This window comes from Meleagris gallopavo, chromosome 1 (genome assembly GCF_905368555.1).
Source record: "Meleagris gallopavo chromosome 1, MGAL_WU_HG_1.1, whole genome shotgun sequence".
Lineage (NCBI taxonomy): Eukaryota > Metazoa > Chordata > Aves > Galliformes > Phasianidae > Meleagris > Meleagris gallopavo.
In genome coordinates, this window is record NC_139404.1 from 74,053,737 (window position 1) to 74,069,066 (window position 15,330).

Genomic DNA, 15,330 nt, shown 5'->3' on the forward strand with positions numbered 1-15,330 from the left:
TATCTTGGGTTGTATCAAAAGCATGGCTAGCAGGTCAAAAGAAGTGATCCTGCTCCTCTCCTCTGTACTGGTGAGATGCTTTGATCCAAGAGTAATTTTACAGTGTTAAATGAGTACAAAATGAAGTATGTGTAGCAGCATTGTGTAAATGAAGTACAGTTGGTATGATAGTACAGCTGATTCAGGTAGCAAATGTAAAGCATTCTGGCTGGAGTGTTAATGAAGCTAAAATGATGCTTAATTTCTCAGAGGCATTCAGCTGACCAGGCACAAATCTGATCTTAGAGTGGATAGAGCCTCTTAAATATTAAAACAAAGAAAAAAAAATAAAAAATAAAGAGTGCTTTAGAGGTTCTTGTCTCTAATCAACACTTACTGTTTGTGTTTACTTACTGCATGAAGTTTGGCTGACTCTGGCTCAAATATTAGCTTTTTCTAGTATTCTGAAGAAGACAAAGAACTATGGAGAATGCTTTCTTTCTTTAGAAGGAACAAATACAAGGTCTCCAGGGCTGTGATGCTCTAGTTTTTAGAGCAACGTATATATTTATGTATTTCAAACATCTTTTAAATGAAAACAAAAACAAAAACAAAAAACAGTGCTTAAAATGTTTTATTTTTAGACATAAACCAAGATTTTCTCAGGTTCTCAACAAAACTTTTCAAATATAGCTCATGCCTGTATTTCATTGCTGTTCTTACCACAAAAAGAAACAAGCACAATTGCCCTCAACTGTGGGTTGTCTTTAAGGTTCTTTTTTCTTCATAGCAGCATGGAAATGGTAGTTTACTTATTTATATTTTTTGTCCAGATACTCTTTATGTCTCAAAAGGTTCCTGTGAAAGATTCATGCTTCTTTTTACAGCCCACCTTTTAAAGTAAGTTAGCACTGAGTTTGATTTCTTTCTTCACTCAAGCCACAATCTTTAATGGCCATCACTAGGTGTTCCTGTAGCTGTTCCTGTAGCAGTAGTGGGAATGTCTGCAAGAGAGAATCATTACAATTGATCCTAATCTAATTTGTCAGAATCTGAATTTAGGTTTTTGTCTTGAATCCCTCTCTAGAGGTAAATTTATTCCTTTACTGACTATGCTTATGTGCAAAACCTAAGGTTTTGATTTTTTTTTTTTATTAGTGAGGTGATGCTAATGTGTTTGTTTTTCATACTTCTAAGTGTTCTTCCATTATGTTTGGTTTAAAGTTCTTTTACCTACTGTAAACCTTACTACTTTTAGTTTGCTGTTGTCAGGTGCATCTTATTCCAAATAAATGGGTTTTAGGTTCCCAGTGAGTGAACACTGGCTCTGTGCAGTTGGAATTAAGAATTGAATCTTACAGTCTCAAATTTTTCTTCTTTTCATGTGGTTACTGTCCAGATCTTAAATGATTATCCTTAAATTTTCTAAGCGCTGGAGTACCATATGACAATGAAAATCTATATATGTCTATCTATAATATATATATAAATATATATATATATATATATAATGTGAAACTCATTGGAGAAATTTAGCTTATATGACATTTAGAATGCATGTCTTACATTGACAGGAATACTTAATTGGATAGATTATGAGAGAATTTGTCTGAATCTTTCCAACTGATAGAGCACATTGGGAAAGCCAGGAACAGCAAGATTGGAGTGGCTTTGTAAGTGAAGATCAATCTGGAGCCAGGGTTGACCCCAGTATAGGCAGAGGTGGTGTCTTCGCTGACCAGAATGCGCAGTTAGAGCATCAGAGCAGGGTGATGATAGCAGGGCCCATTGACAGCCTCAGGCAGGGTGAGGTGATGAATCATGGCCCTGGTCTGTCTGGAGGCTGCAGTCATAAGCAGAAGGAACTGCAGCGAGAGGCAGGTATTCCTGTCTCTGTTAGGCACAGGCCTACAGGCCTACATAGGAATGTGGTTCCTTTGTCCTTATGCTTAAGCTCAAATATACTTCCAGAGACAATAAGAAATAGATTAATTGGTGTAGGAAACCATTTAGGGTAATAGAAGCCTGTTGGTGCACTTGGAGCCATGACAAGGAGGCAAGAAGATTATTCTCTTAAGATTATTCACATTTAGAAATAGAAAAAATTTTTCTTTCTCAGACTTCAGCAATCAACATACAGGTTTATAATGTAAAACATTAGCAGCATTTATAGATTTTTGTTCAAATAATAGATTTTACTAGAATGTGTGTTGTGATTCTGTGGAGGGGATGTGTTTAAAACTACGTATTTTATGGCTCTTCAGATGGGCTCTACATGTGGCTATAAAGTTCTTGTTTATGCACGTGACTACTCCTTTTTGTAGCCTTCGTGATGTCAAATAGATACCTCAAGTTAATTACACAGGAGACCAGATATAGACAGCGCTGGTGTTTGAGTCCCAGATCTTGCTGACTGTATGGGGCTGCTGAATCATGGCCTGAACCTCTGATTAATCACCTGAGGTGATCAATGAGTTAGTCATGGGAGCACAGGTGAAGGCAATTCACCTGTGCTGCTGGAAGGGGTGGAGCCTGGCTCCACCTCTCCTAGACCCATTTAAGAGCTGACCGGTGGGAAAGGATCTCTTCTGGAGATCTGCTCCACTGGAGTCTATTACGCAAGCCCAGGATAGGGTGAGTGTCCTTTTTTCCTGCTCCAGTATAATAATTACATCAGCCAAACTCCTGGATATACTATATCATCTATATATTCATTGATTGTACAATTGGTGAGCCAGGCAGGCTAAATATACTTTATATGATGGCTTTTCTGTGGAATTTATATAAATGGGTCAAGGGGGAGAACACCATTCCCCTAGATAAAATGATCCCTGGACAGATCCCAGGGTTTCTGGGATCTCCTTATTATCAATTAGCGACCATAACTGAGAAATGGGGTCCCCTGCATACTATGGGGAATATTTCTCCAGTAGGCATAACAGAATATTTTCAAGGACTAGACAGAGACATTCTAACCACAAAAGAAAGGCAGTTAGCTGCATCCACAGTAGCATGGCCACTGTTAAACACCTTAAATCAAGCTGAGATAAGATCAGACACTTTAGAAAGTGAAAATCAGTTATGAAAAGCTCGTATTGACAAACTGGAACAGGAGCTTAATGTATTAACAGGAAAAAAAAAAAAAAAAAAAAAAAAAAAACACTTTTACAGTCTCTAGGTCAGGTCCACGATATTTCAATAGGTAATAACCATAGTTCTGAAGTAGCGGACCTGGTTGACCATGACAGCAGAAACTCTAAGTCAGATCTAGAGGTTCCACTTATGGCAGACTCCCTGGAACTCTGTCCTATTATAACTCAAAAAATGAAGAAAGTACAAGATAGACGGCAGGGGTGACCCCTGACCAATGGCCCCCTGCCGAAATGCATTTACATGTAATGGCTTGGCCATATACTCCAACTGAATTAATGAATATGGTGCAGCGATTTCGGCAGAGGCCAAGAGAGATTGTACCTACATGGTTGCTCAGGTTATGGGATTCAGGGGCGGAAAGTGTCATGGTTAATGGGACAGAAGTAGCAAAGCTGGCCACCATAACGGTACACCCTGCTGTCAGGCAGAGGCTATACGCTGCTGTCCAGTATAGCAATGGAAACCATTCAATAATAGACTGGTTAATGGCAGCATGCCGTATGGTCTGGCCAAACAAAACAGATATTCCATTAAACACAGGACTATGTTCTTCCATGGAGGACAAATTACATTCGTGAATTAGGCATGAGAGAAGCGATATATGAAGACCCATTTGATAGCCCAGATATGATCAAGTTCTCGGCAGGTATGTGAGATTTAATCTTACAACAGGCCCCTTCCCACCTATATGGGACCTTAGTTTCTATATTAAACCCTCTGGTGATCTCGGAAGTGGTCGTTCAACAGGCTGCCCAGATAGTAGCTGATCTGGGGGAGACGGAGCATGTGCACACTAGGTGCAATATCTGAGTGGTAGAAGAAGCAGAGGTGCTCCCAGTAGTTAAAACCAAGAGGCCACTTATGCGAAACTCTCAGTCGGGGCCCATAAGGGTCTCACGAAAACAAATGTTTAATGACCTTATTTGGGCTGGGGTCCAATTTGCTAAGATCGAATGCCAGCTCAATCATATCCTCCTTCAGCTGTGGACTGAAGGAAAAGACTTGACCTTGGGCCAGTTCATGGTGTGAAGAGGGATGTTAGTCCCCCTAGGGCCTCCAGACGGGACCAGAAGCCCTATGTAGAGTTAACAATATACTGGTCCTCGAAAAATGTCCAGAGAGTTATGGCACTAGTTGATACTGGAGCAGAATCAATTATTTACGGAGATCCGAACAAACTTCATGGAGACAGAGTGATGATTGGTGGTTTTGGGGGACAAACTATTCCTGTCACCCAAACATGGTTAAGACTGGGGGTTGGGCGTCTCCCACCCCAGGAGTATATAGTATCTATTGCCCCAGTCCAGGAATACATCTTAGGTATAGATATTCTATGCGGTCTGGCTCTCCAGACAACCATGGGAGAGTTCAGACTTCGACAGAGATGTATTAGTATCCGGGGGGTGCAAGCAATATTAAGAGGCCATGCGAAACATGGGCCTATTTGCCTGCCGAAACCGCACCGGATTAGTAACGTAAGACAATATAGACTCCCAGGTAGGCAGGATGAAATATCAAAAACGGTGCAGCAATTAGAAAAAATGGGCGTTATAAGACCTGCCCACAGCCCATATAATTCCCCCATGTGGCCAGCGTGAAAGTTGAATGGCACATGGAGAATGATGGTAGATACAGAGAATTAAATAAGGTCACGCCGCCTATTCATGCAGCCGTACCCAATTTTGCCTCCCTAATGGACACACTGAGTAGGGAGATAAAAACCTATCATTGTGTCCTAGATTTAGCGAATGCGTTCTTCAGTATCCCAATTACTGAAGAATCGCAAGATCAGTTTGCATTTACGTGGGGAGGCAGGCAGTGGACCTTTCAGGTCCTGCCACAAGGGTACGTGCATTCACTAACTTATTGTCACAATCTAGTGGTGTGTGACCTGACTGATTGGAAAAAATCTGATGATGTTAACCTGTATCATTATATTGATGATCTCCTGCTGACATGTGACTCACTGGAGGCAGTAGGACAGGCGCCAGATTCATTCCCTGCCTATTTACTTCAGAGGGGATGGGCTATAAATCCCCAAGAGGTGCAAGGTCTGGGCCCATCCGTAAAATTCCTGGGGGTGGTTTGGTCAGGAAAGACCTAAGTACTACCCAGTGCTGTCATAGATAAGGTTCAGGCGTTCCCAGTCCCTACAACATCGAAGCAGCTGCAAGAGTTTCTAGGTATATTGGGTTATTGGCGTTCTTTTATACCTTACCTAGCACAGCTGCTAAGGCCACTGTATAGATTTACAAAAAAGGGGCAGCTATGGGATTGGGGGAAAACAGAACAGGATGCTTTTCAACAGGCGAAACTAGCAGTTAAACAAGCCCAGGCATTGGGTATATTTGATCCTATCCTCTCAGCTGAGTTGGATGTTCACATCACTCAAGACGGCTTCGGTTGGGGCCTGTGGCAACGCCAGAGTTCTGTTTGGAACCCCATTGGTTTCTGGTCTTAGGTTCGGCATGGAGCAGAAGAAAGATACAGAATGATAGAAAAACAGTTGTTGGCTGCCTATTCTGCATTGCAGGCAGTAGAACCAATAATTCAAACAGCTGAAGTTATAGTCAAGACCACCCTGCCAATTCAGGGGTGGGTAAAAGATCTGACTCACCTTCCTAAAACAGGGGTGGCCCAAGCACAAACAGTGGCACGATGGGTCGCCTATTTCAGCCAAAGGAGCAGTCTGTCTTCATCACCCTTGAAAGAAAAAACTTTAGAAGATCCTAGGCCCAGTGACGTATCACAGTGATGCACCGAAAGAAACACTGGTTGCTCCACCAGAGAAGAGTCCCATTCAGGAGGGAAAATACCCTATCCCTGAAGATGCCTGGTACACAGATGGGTCCATCAAGGGCAACCCGAGCAAGTGGAAAGCAATAGCATACCATCCTTCCACTGAGACAATCTGGTTTGATGAAGGGGATGGTCAGAGCAGCCAGTGGGCAGAACTGCGAGCCGTGTGGATGGTTATAACTAAGAAACCCAGTGATGGTATCTTGAATATCTGTACAGATAGTTGGGCTGTGTACAGGATGCTTGCTCCAAGACGAGACCGAGGCTGTTGCCTGCAACAACAGCCCATCTTGCTAGCGGACACAGTCCTCTCTAGTGATGGCAGGTCGATTACATCGGGCCCCTTCCTTGGTCTGAGGGGGCGAGATATGCCCTGACCTGTGTCGACACTGCAAGTGGGCTACTGCAGGCCTATCTAGTGCCAAAAGCAAAACAGGCATATACCATCAAGGGACTCACTAAACTGATGTCTGCCTACGGGACACCTCAAGTCATCGAGAGCAACCAAGGAACTCATTTAACTGGTGCAATGATACAACGCTGGGCAGAAGAAAGTAACATCGAATGGCGATTCCACCTGCCATATAATCCAACGCAGGCAGGCCTCATCGAACGTTATAACGGTATTCTTAAGGCTGCCCTGAAGACAGATTCCCAATCCCTGCAGGGGTGGACAAAAAGACTATATGAAACCTTGCAGGACCTGAATGAAAGACCCCGAGATGGCAGACCCAGTGCCCTGAGAATGTTGCAGACAACATGGGCCACCCCACTTAGGATCCAAATTACGGGCACTGATCATCAGGTAAGACCCCTGATTGGTAATGAAAATAATCTTCTGCTCCCTGCCCCTGAGAATTTAGATCCTGGCACCCGTAGAATAAAATGGCCTTGGAAGGTGCAGGTAGGACCCAAGTGGTGTGGCTTACTTGCACCTTGGGGGAGATTGTTGGAGGTGGGAGGCTCAGTAGTCCTTCCAGTAATAGGTACATGGCCTATTTACAGGTACAGGTACATGGCTATTGCAGTAGCTTAATTAACAATTCCTTGGCTTTTACAAAGTTAGTCTCAAAAAGCATGAAGCAAGTCAGTGGAGATTTTTTTATGGATTTTGGAGGTAGGATGGTGCTGCAGCTAAACAATTAGTTAATTACAGACAGTGAGAAGCTGAGAACTATCTGAAATGTAAGGAGTCAAATTAAAACAAGATACAATCACTTAAAAGCATAAGTAGATTATTAAATATTCCTAAACAAAATCATGATAACAGGATGTATGTATTTTAAAAGGGAGAAGTTAACCTTTGATACAAATAGTTAAACAGTTAAACATAAGCATTCTATCCCTCACAACAATACTGTCTCCACAGTTTAACTTAAATACCACCTTGGAAGACTAACAATATGCCCACTTGTTCTTGAGAGTGGAAGTTGAAAGAGTAAAGAATTCTTGGTTTATACACCGTTAACAAGATGACTTCTAACTGAAATTGGCAATATATATATATTGCCTACATATATATAATATATCTATAGCATTCCTCTTCAAGATACAGGTAACAAAGATGAAGCTGATACAAATATGATACACCTGGGACTGCTTGCACAAGATGACCTTAGACACGATTGAAACATCAGTGATTGTGATCGCTTCACATATTTCATAAGACTTGAATGAGCATATATTTTGGATCTTTAAACGTCTGTGGATCTTGATGAGGCTTATAACTTTTCTTATGTCACTGTGTAGTTTGAGATAGGGCTTTACTTCTGCTCTAAGCTATGTACCAGCTTCAGTTCTTCTAGGCAAGAAAAGTGTATGTGTACTGTAGTCTGGACATAAATTAAAAAGACAACCCTTGAATCTTCCAGGTTGGAAAAAACCTTAAGATCTTGAAGTCCAACCATCAGTTTAACACTACAAATCCACCTCTAAACCATGTCCCTAAGTGTCTCATCCACACATCTCTTAGATACCTCCAGGAACGGTGACTCCACCACTTCCATCAGACAGCTTGTTCTGCTTCGCTATTCTTTCTGTGAAGAAACTTCCTGATATCAAGTCTAACTTTCTTCTGGCACAACTTGAGGCCATTTCCTTGCACCCTATCATTTGTCACCTGAGAAAAAAACAGCATCCACCTTGCTGCAACCTCCTTTCAGGTAGTTGTAGAGATCTAAGAGGTCTTCCCCTAGTCTCCTTTTCTCCAGACTAAACAGCCCTGTTCTCTAACCTTGTATGTCTAGTTTGCTAGTCCCTTTACCAGCTCTGTTGCCCTTCTTTGCAAGCATTCTAGTAACTCAGTATCTTTCTTGTAGTGAGGGGCTCAAAAATTCCGCGTTACTAGTAGATCCAAATCCCATCTAGGTCATTCTTTTAGCTTACCCTTATATACTGATGACTAATACCACTAGGAAACCTGCAGCAGCAACTATTCCAGGGCATTCACAAACTTACACCATAAGCCTCTTGAGATCATTACCATGGCTAGTAAAGCAAGTTTTCTTAACTGCCTTTGCTAAGTATAGCTATTTGTACTTAACATAGAAAGGAGTGTTTATGGAAAAAATAAACTAAAATACTGAATATATTTCTGAAAATACTCAGAAAATAGTCAGCTACCCTCATTTAATATGAAAATCTAAAATTAGGAAAGCAGATTTTTCTTTTAATTTTATTTTAATGGGAGAAGTGCATGAATTTACTAGGACTAAAACTCTTTTTTTTTTTTTTAATCCAGCTACAATTACTGACATCAATAGGCTGAAATAAGCTATACCACAATGTATATGGGAATTGAAGAATAAAGAATCAAGGATCCCTTCCTGAGAGCACAAGAGCTCTCCGTCCCTCTGAATAAGAAAGTGCGCAGAGGAGGTAGGAAACCAGCATGGCTCGGCAAGGACCTGCTGGGCATGCTGAGGGCAAAGAAAGGTGTGTACAAGCTCTGGAAACAAGGGAGTGTCACCTGAGAAGAATACAGGGATGCCATCCAGACTTGCAGATGTGGGATCAGGAAAGCCAAGGCACAGGCAGAACTGAACTTGGCTAGGGATGTGAAAAACAATAGGAAGACATTCTACAAGTACATTGACCAGAAGAGAGAGGCCTAAGCAAGTGTACCTCTTTTGGTAAATGTAAAAGGAGGACTGGCTTCAACAGACGAAGAGAAGGCTGAGGTACTGAATGAGTTCTTTGCCTCAGCCTTCACTGGTGGCCAGGATTCTATTATTTCTCACGACCCTGAGCCCTGCATCCCTAAACATATAGGTGGGGATCAGGGTGGTAAACCTCCATGAGGGGGCACTGTAAGGGCAGAGCAAGTCTGAGACCACTTCATGAGACTGAATGCATACAAGTCTATGGAGCCGAATGACATGCATCCCAGGGTTCTGAAGGAGCTGGCTGAGGTGGTTGCCGAGCCACTCTCTATCATATTTGAAAATGGATGACTGGTCACATCACTCCCATTTACAAGAAAGGGAGCAAGGAGGACTCGGGGAACTACAGGCTGGTGAGTCTCACCTCTGTACTTGGGAAGATCATGGAACAGATCCTCCTGGACGACATGCTTGATCATGAGGAATGAGCATGTGATCCGACACAGCCAGCACAGCTTCACCAGGGGAAGGTCATGCTTAACCAATCTGGTGGCCTTCTATGATGGAGTGATGGCATTGGTGGACAAGGGAAATGTGACCTATGTCATTTAGCTGGACTTTGACATGATCACCCACCACATCCTCATCTCCAAATTGGAGGGATGTGGATTTGATGGGTGGACTATTTGACGGATAAGAAATTGGTTGAAAGGCCATAGACAGAGGGTGGTGATTAGTGGTTCTATGTCCAGATGGAGGCTGGTAATGAGTGGCATCCCCAGGGGCTGTCTTGGGACTGGTGCTCTTTGACATCTTTATCAATGACGATGACGTAATTGAGTACATTCTCAGCAAGTGCTGAGTGGTGTGGTTGACACGGTGGAAGGAAGGGATGCCATTCAGAGGGACCTCAACAGACAAAAGGTGGGCCCAGGTAAACCTAATGAGGTTCAACACAGCAAAGTGCAAGGTTTTGCATTTGGGACTGAGGAATTCCAGTCATCTGTAGAGACTGGAAGGAGTAGTCCTTGAGAGCAGCCCTGCAGAAAAGGAACTGGGGGTCCTGATCAATGAAAAGCTTAACATGAGCCAGCAGTATGCTCTTGCATATTCTGCAGCTCAGAAAGCAAATGGTATCCTGGGCTCCATCAAAAGAGCCAGCAGTGAAAGGGAAGTGATTATCCCCCTCTACTTTGCTCTTGTGAGGCCCCATCTGGAGTACTGTGTCCAGGTCTGGAGCCCCCAGTACAAGACAGAGCTGTTGGAGAGGATCCAGAGGATCAGGGGACTGGAGCACCTCCCCTATGAAGACAGGCTGAGGGAGCTGGGCTTGTTCAGCCTGGAGAAAAGAAGGCTGAGAGGTGACCTCATTGCAGCCTTTCAGTAACTAGTCTACAAATAGGAGGGGAGTCAACTCTTTGAAAGAGTAGATAACAGCAGGACTAGGGGAAATGGTTTTAAGTTGAAGGAGGAAAGATTTAGGTTGGATGTCAGGGGGAAGTTCTTTACTATGAGAGTGGTGAGGTGCTGGAAACCCAGAGAGGTTGTGGGTGTCCCATCCTTAGATGTGTTCAAGGCCAGGTTGGATGGGGTCCTGGGCAGCCTGGTCTAGTATTAAATGGGGAGGTTGGTGGCCCTACTTGTGGCGGGGGATGGGGGTGGAGATTTATGATCCTTGAGGTCCCTTCCAATCCTGGCCATTCTGTGATTCTGTAAAGGTAGAATGTTATAGAAAAGGAAAGCTGGAAATATAAAGATAATTCTTTAAATATATTAAATGCAAGAAAGATACAGAGTTTTCTTTGGTGTATTGATTCATATACTTGATGTTGTATTGACGTAACTAAATGCAGCAGCAACAATATTTTATAGTTTAAGGTATGTCCTCAAATAGACAGGTCTGCACAAAAGCAGGACTATATGTAAACTGGACTTCCAACTGGAGAGTTCTACAAATACAACAGAGTCCCTGGCACATATTTTGACTTCATCTACAGTGGCAAAATATCTCAGTGTTTACCATAAGTGTGCAAAATGGTGCATGCAGTATCATATCAGCTGTAAGACTAGGAGCAGCAGGAAAATGCCCCTTCATTCCAAATGCCTAGACGTGGTTGTTTTGTGCAGGGCATGTACCTACACGTCAGATCTTTGTAAAAAGTAACTGTTCTACTTTGAGAGGGAGGTAGAGTGGGAAACAGAGTCATTTCAGATGGCTTAGTGGGTTCACGAGAGAGGGGGACTTCTGTGAAGCAGGTTCTTCAGCAGTCAGTGGGGTCAGGACAAGGGGAAATGGCCATAAACTTGAGCATAGGAAGTTCTGCACCAGTATGCAAAGGACCTTCTTCATGGTAAGGGTGATGGAGCACTGGAACAAGCTGTCCAGGGAGGTTGTGGATTCTCCTTCTCTGGAGATGATTCAAGACCTGCCTGGACACCTACCTGCGTAGCCAGCAGTAGGGGACCTGCTTTGCAGGGGAACTGTACTCAATCTCTGGAGGTTCCTTCCAGCCTCTACAATTCTGTGATTCAACTTTATACTTCTTAAAGTGCAGGAAATCATAACAGTGACTTCCAAAAACTATCTAAAACTCAAGTGTGTATATTCTAATGCTACTGAGGATTCTTAATAGCATGCTGAGTTCAACTTAGCATTTCATTGTACCTGTACCTTTTAAAAAAGAAAAGAAGACAACAAACAGTAGATGTGTATGATCAAATAGATCAGTTGTTCCAAGTAGAAATTATACTACGGAGATCAATACTCTCAAGACATGGAGAGGATATTCAGATGGAAAATTCTCCTCATCTTACATTGTGCTTTGTGCTTAGTGCCTTCCTTCTCAGGAACTCAAAGCTCTCAGTAGGCTAATAATAATCAATTTAGCCTCACAACATCCAGTGAGGTAGGTAAGTATAACCCCATTTCACAGATGGGAAAACTAAGGCAGAATTCTGAAGTAACTTGCCAGTGGTAAAACCAGAATACATTTCCAGGAGTCCAGATTCCAGTGCTCTGTACGATTAAAGTCACTCCCTACTAACACAAAGCAAGCAATACATGCAACATTTTTCCCTTCTGCTGCTGTGATTCTGGAGAAAGGAAGTGAATATTTTTTCCTGGTTGAATTCCCAGTTTCTTTGGCAAAAGACACATCTGTATTACACTCTTTGCAGAGGTGCTTATTCTGAGAACAATAGAAAAAAGATGGTTTTTCTGCAGCAGAGACCACACAGGTCCAAGCAAAGTAGAATTATTTCCTGCAGAAGACTTGCTGCTTGGCATTCTTCACACGTTGTTCTTCTTTCAGGTTCTTCTGCCGTGCATGTTTGCTGGAGATGAGCTCCACATATTCTGAGGGAAACCATCCCCTCTCCCTGTCTGAAAGTCTCACTCCTTCCATCCATCCTGTAGGAGTGGGAACAAACACAACATGAGGCAAAATAGGTGAGGATTTTTCCATTACTCTTTTCTCAAACCTCATTCCAACAAAGCCCTAAAGCCCCTTTCAGCTTCCACATAAGGTTCCTTAATGAAGATAAAAAGTCTCTTCATTCTTTCAGATGAGCAACCACAAATAAGAAGCTCCTTCTGAAGCTGGATTGTGCTGTTAAAAGCTTTATACTACTTACGTAACTTGCTAACCATAATTTTAGATATTGTTCATTCTGCTCACCATCATTGCTGTATTGCATAACCATGATGATATCTGCTTTCTCCAAAGCTAGCTCATCATTTTCCCGAGCTTTGTACATCCTTATGCATTGAACCTGTGGTGCATCTAATAGGAGAGGAAAGATCGTAATGGTATACAAGAAAGTAACAGTAAACCTCTGTGTATCAGCCCAGATGAGGGATAAAAGACTGCCCAATCACTGAAGAGCAGAGAATTGGAAGGCAGATTACACATCTTCTACCAAATGAGGAATAAAAAATAAGTAGAATGACTGACAGAACCTGGCACTGAGGGGAAAAAAACCATGAATATATTTTAATTACATAAAGGCAAATATTCTGCCATGGAGTCATTCTGGGATACTCCACCTTGCAGTGATTCCAAGTTGCCCACCCTCCTTGGTAATAATAGCAGAGCAGTCTTACCAGGGCATTCCAGGAGGTCCAATTCCCCATGTGGAGGAACCAAAGCAGAGATCCACCTCAGCTTCTCATTGCTGAAAAACATCACCAGGTATGTGTCAGATTTCAGCATGAGGGACAGCAGTATGATAACAGTGTGTATGTGCATGTGTGCACATGTCCATCCTCACAGGAGAGGTCAGGAAGTGGGTCCTTACAGAAGTAGGTGAAGAGTGGAAAAAAGGATGGGAAAAAAGGAAAAAACTCCCTTTTTTGCAGGCTGATGGTATGAAATGACACTGTAGTATTCTACAAGCAGCTGTGATGAGAGAGGAGCAACATGATTCATTACGTGCTCGTTAAGGCAAAAAGATTATTTTTGAGTTTCCATTCAGCAGCTGTGCTTTATATTTCAGCATATTGGTAGTGGGACAACCACTACACTCATAGGAGGTGACTGGTTATGGCATCGGGATATATTAAGGTAACCTTGAGCAAACTCACTGTGTCTCTGTGCGAAATAGAAACTCCACTCTCTTTCCCTGGCAATTCTGAAGTAGAAAGAGACGGAAAACATTTTTGTTTGTTCCATGCAGTTTCATCTCACACTTTTCCCCACGCACATCTGAGAAAGCAGCATGATCAAACACAACAAAACGTCCACCCCTGCAGGTAAAGAGGAGGAACAAAAACTGTGAGTATTAAGTTGATGAAGGTTAACAAGTAAGTACATGTAATTCCCTGATGTTAGGAAAGCAAGAAGCTTTTAATGATTATTGATCTGCTTTAGGCACTATAACCTTTTTTTTGCTGGAAATCTGAGAGGGCCAGAGAAGATTTAACTAAAAGGGCAGAAATACAACCTTTGCAAACTCTGTCCAGTCATGGTTTTATGTAATAGATTACAGCATAATAAAAACACCCACCCACCTTTTCAAACTACTTTTTCTGTTTCATTAATTTGTACGTTCATGAGACTTCATACTACCATTTAGGAGGAAATTATTCTTTGAGTATGTAACAATCAGAAAGATTAACATGATGGAAAGGTGATACAAGAGGTATAATGACAGAGGGACTAACGCAATAGAAAGATGTTATAAGGCAATGAAAAAGGACTGCTTATCTGTCTCAAAGATCTAGGCTCACAAGGGAAAACTCCACAAAGGAGGGACCTTCTAAAAGAGATCCTTCCACAGTGGCAGTTAGCCCTTAAATGAGGTCTAAGAGAGGTGGAGCCAAGCTTTTAGGTCTTTTGTGCCTGTGCTCCCAGAGCTGACCAAGTCCTTTCCCCAGGTGCTCAATCAGTGGTTCAGGCCATGACTCAATAGTTACATACAGAGTACAACTACAATAAATTGCTATTAAAGCATTTCATACTGTGGAGATAGGCAGAATGGAAATATTGTACAACGAAGTGCCTAGTTATATTATTGTATATTTTAATAAAACATCAGGAATGTCACTTAAGTGATACTCATGTAATGCAAAGTTAGGAAATGACTTGACAAATGCTGCCACTTGCTGACAGCCAGAAGAAACAGACTCTCACTAAAGCACAAACCCAGAAAGATGCATTTTAGAAGGGACAGCAAGAACTGTGGCTGAAGCACTCACTCCTTTGGCCGAGACAGGAGCAGACAGTCATTGAAGAGATGTAGGTAGATAGGACGGGTGGTGACTTTCCATTTTGGACTTGGAGTATTGAAGTCCAGTGCTGTTAATTCACCACACTTCACAAGTCGCCTTGACTGTGAAACGAGTGGGAATATCTACAAGACAGAAGTAATATTTATGTGAAGTGTATGCAAGGAAAAAAGTATCCATGACTTTTGGATTTTGATCTTTCTCCAGAGGAAGCATACTTTCATTTCTTCAGCTGGACCGGGACAATTTGTGTTAGAGACCTTCAACTGAACTCTGACACAAGTGTTTGGGTAAGGGAAGCATTGATAAAGAATTGAGCTGTGTAAGCTGCTGAACCAACATATCGATGTATACAGGGGAGGAAAACAAAAGAAAGCACAAGTGACTTTGTAAGGAACGAGATGAAAGATATTAGGCTAGAACAAGGCCAAGGGCATGGACAAGCTCACCTTGCACTCAAATTCAATCTTCTGGCTGAGGTAAATCAACTCTTCAGTACTTTTCATGCGTTGAACATTTTCATTGCAGTCCTTGATGAGCTGCAGAGGAAAACAGGTGATAGTGAGGTGCAGC

General features: G+C 42.3%; 1 protein-coding gene across 5 annotated transcripts in view; it reads right to left on the reverse strand.

Moving 5' to 3' along the window:
• Window positions 1-10,783: 10,783 nt before the first annotated feature.
• The window catches only part of ARHGEF5 (Rho guanine nucleotide exchange factor 5), a 37,242-nt gene continuing 32,695 nt past the window's right edge, over window positions 10,784-15,330 (reverse strand). For 3 of the 5 annotated variants that reach the window (XM_085234167.1, XM_031555502.2, XM_010716935.4), the window contains exons 10-15: window positions 15,207-15,296; window positions 14,728-14,882; window positions 13,615-13,776; window positions 13,135-13,205; window positions 12,710-12,814; window positions 10,784-12,441 (exon numbers count right to left, since the gene is read on the reverse strand). In XM_085234167.1, coding sequence (XP_085090293.1) covers window positions 12,287-12,441; window positions 12,710-12,814; window positions 13,135-13,205; window positions 13,615-13,776; window positions 14,728-14,882; window positions 15,207-15,296 — 738 coding nt within the window. In that variant the 3' untranslated portion in view covers window positions 10,784-12,286. Of the gene's footprint in view, window positions 12,442-12,709; window positions 12,815-13,134; window positions 13,206-13,614; window positions 13,777-14,727; window positions 14,883-15,206; window positions 15,297-15,330 lie in introns of those variants that run through there. The other 2 variants (XM_085234183.1, XM_085234191.1) reach the window with 2 other exon arrangements.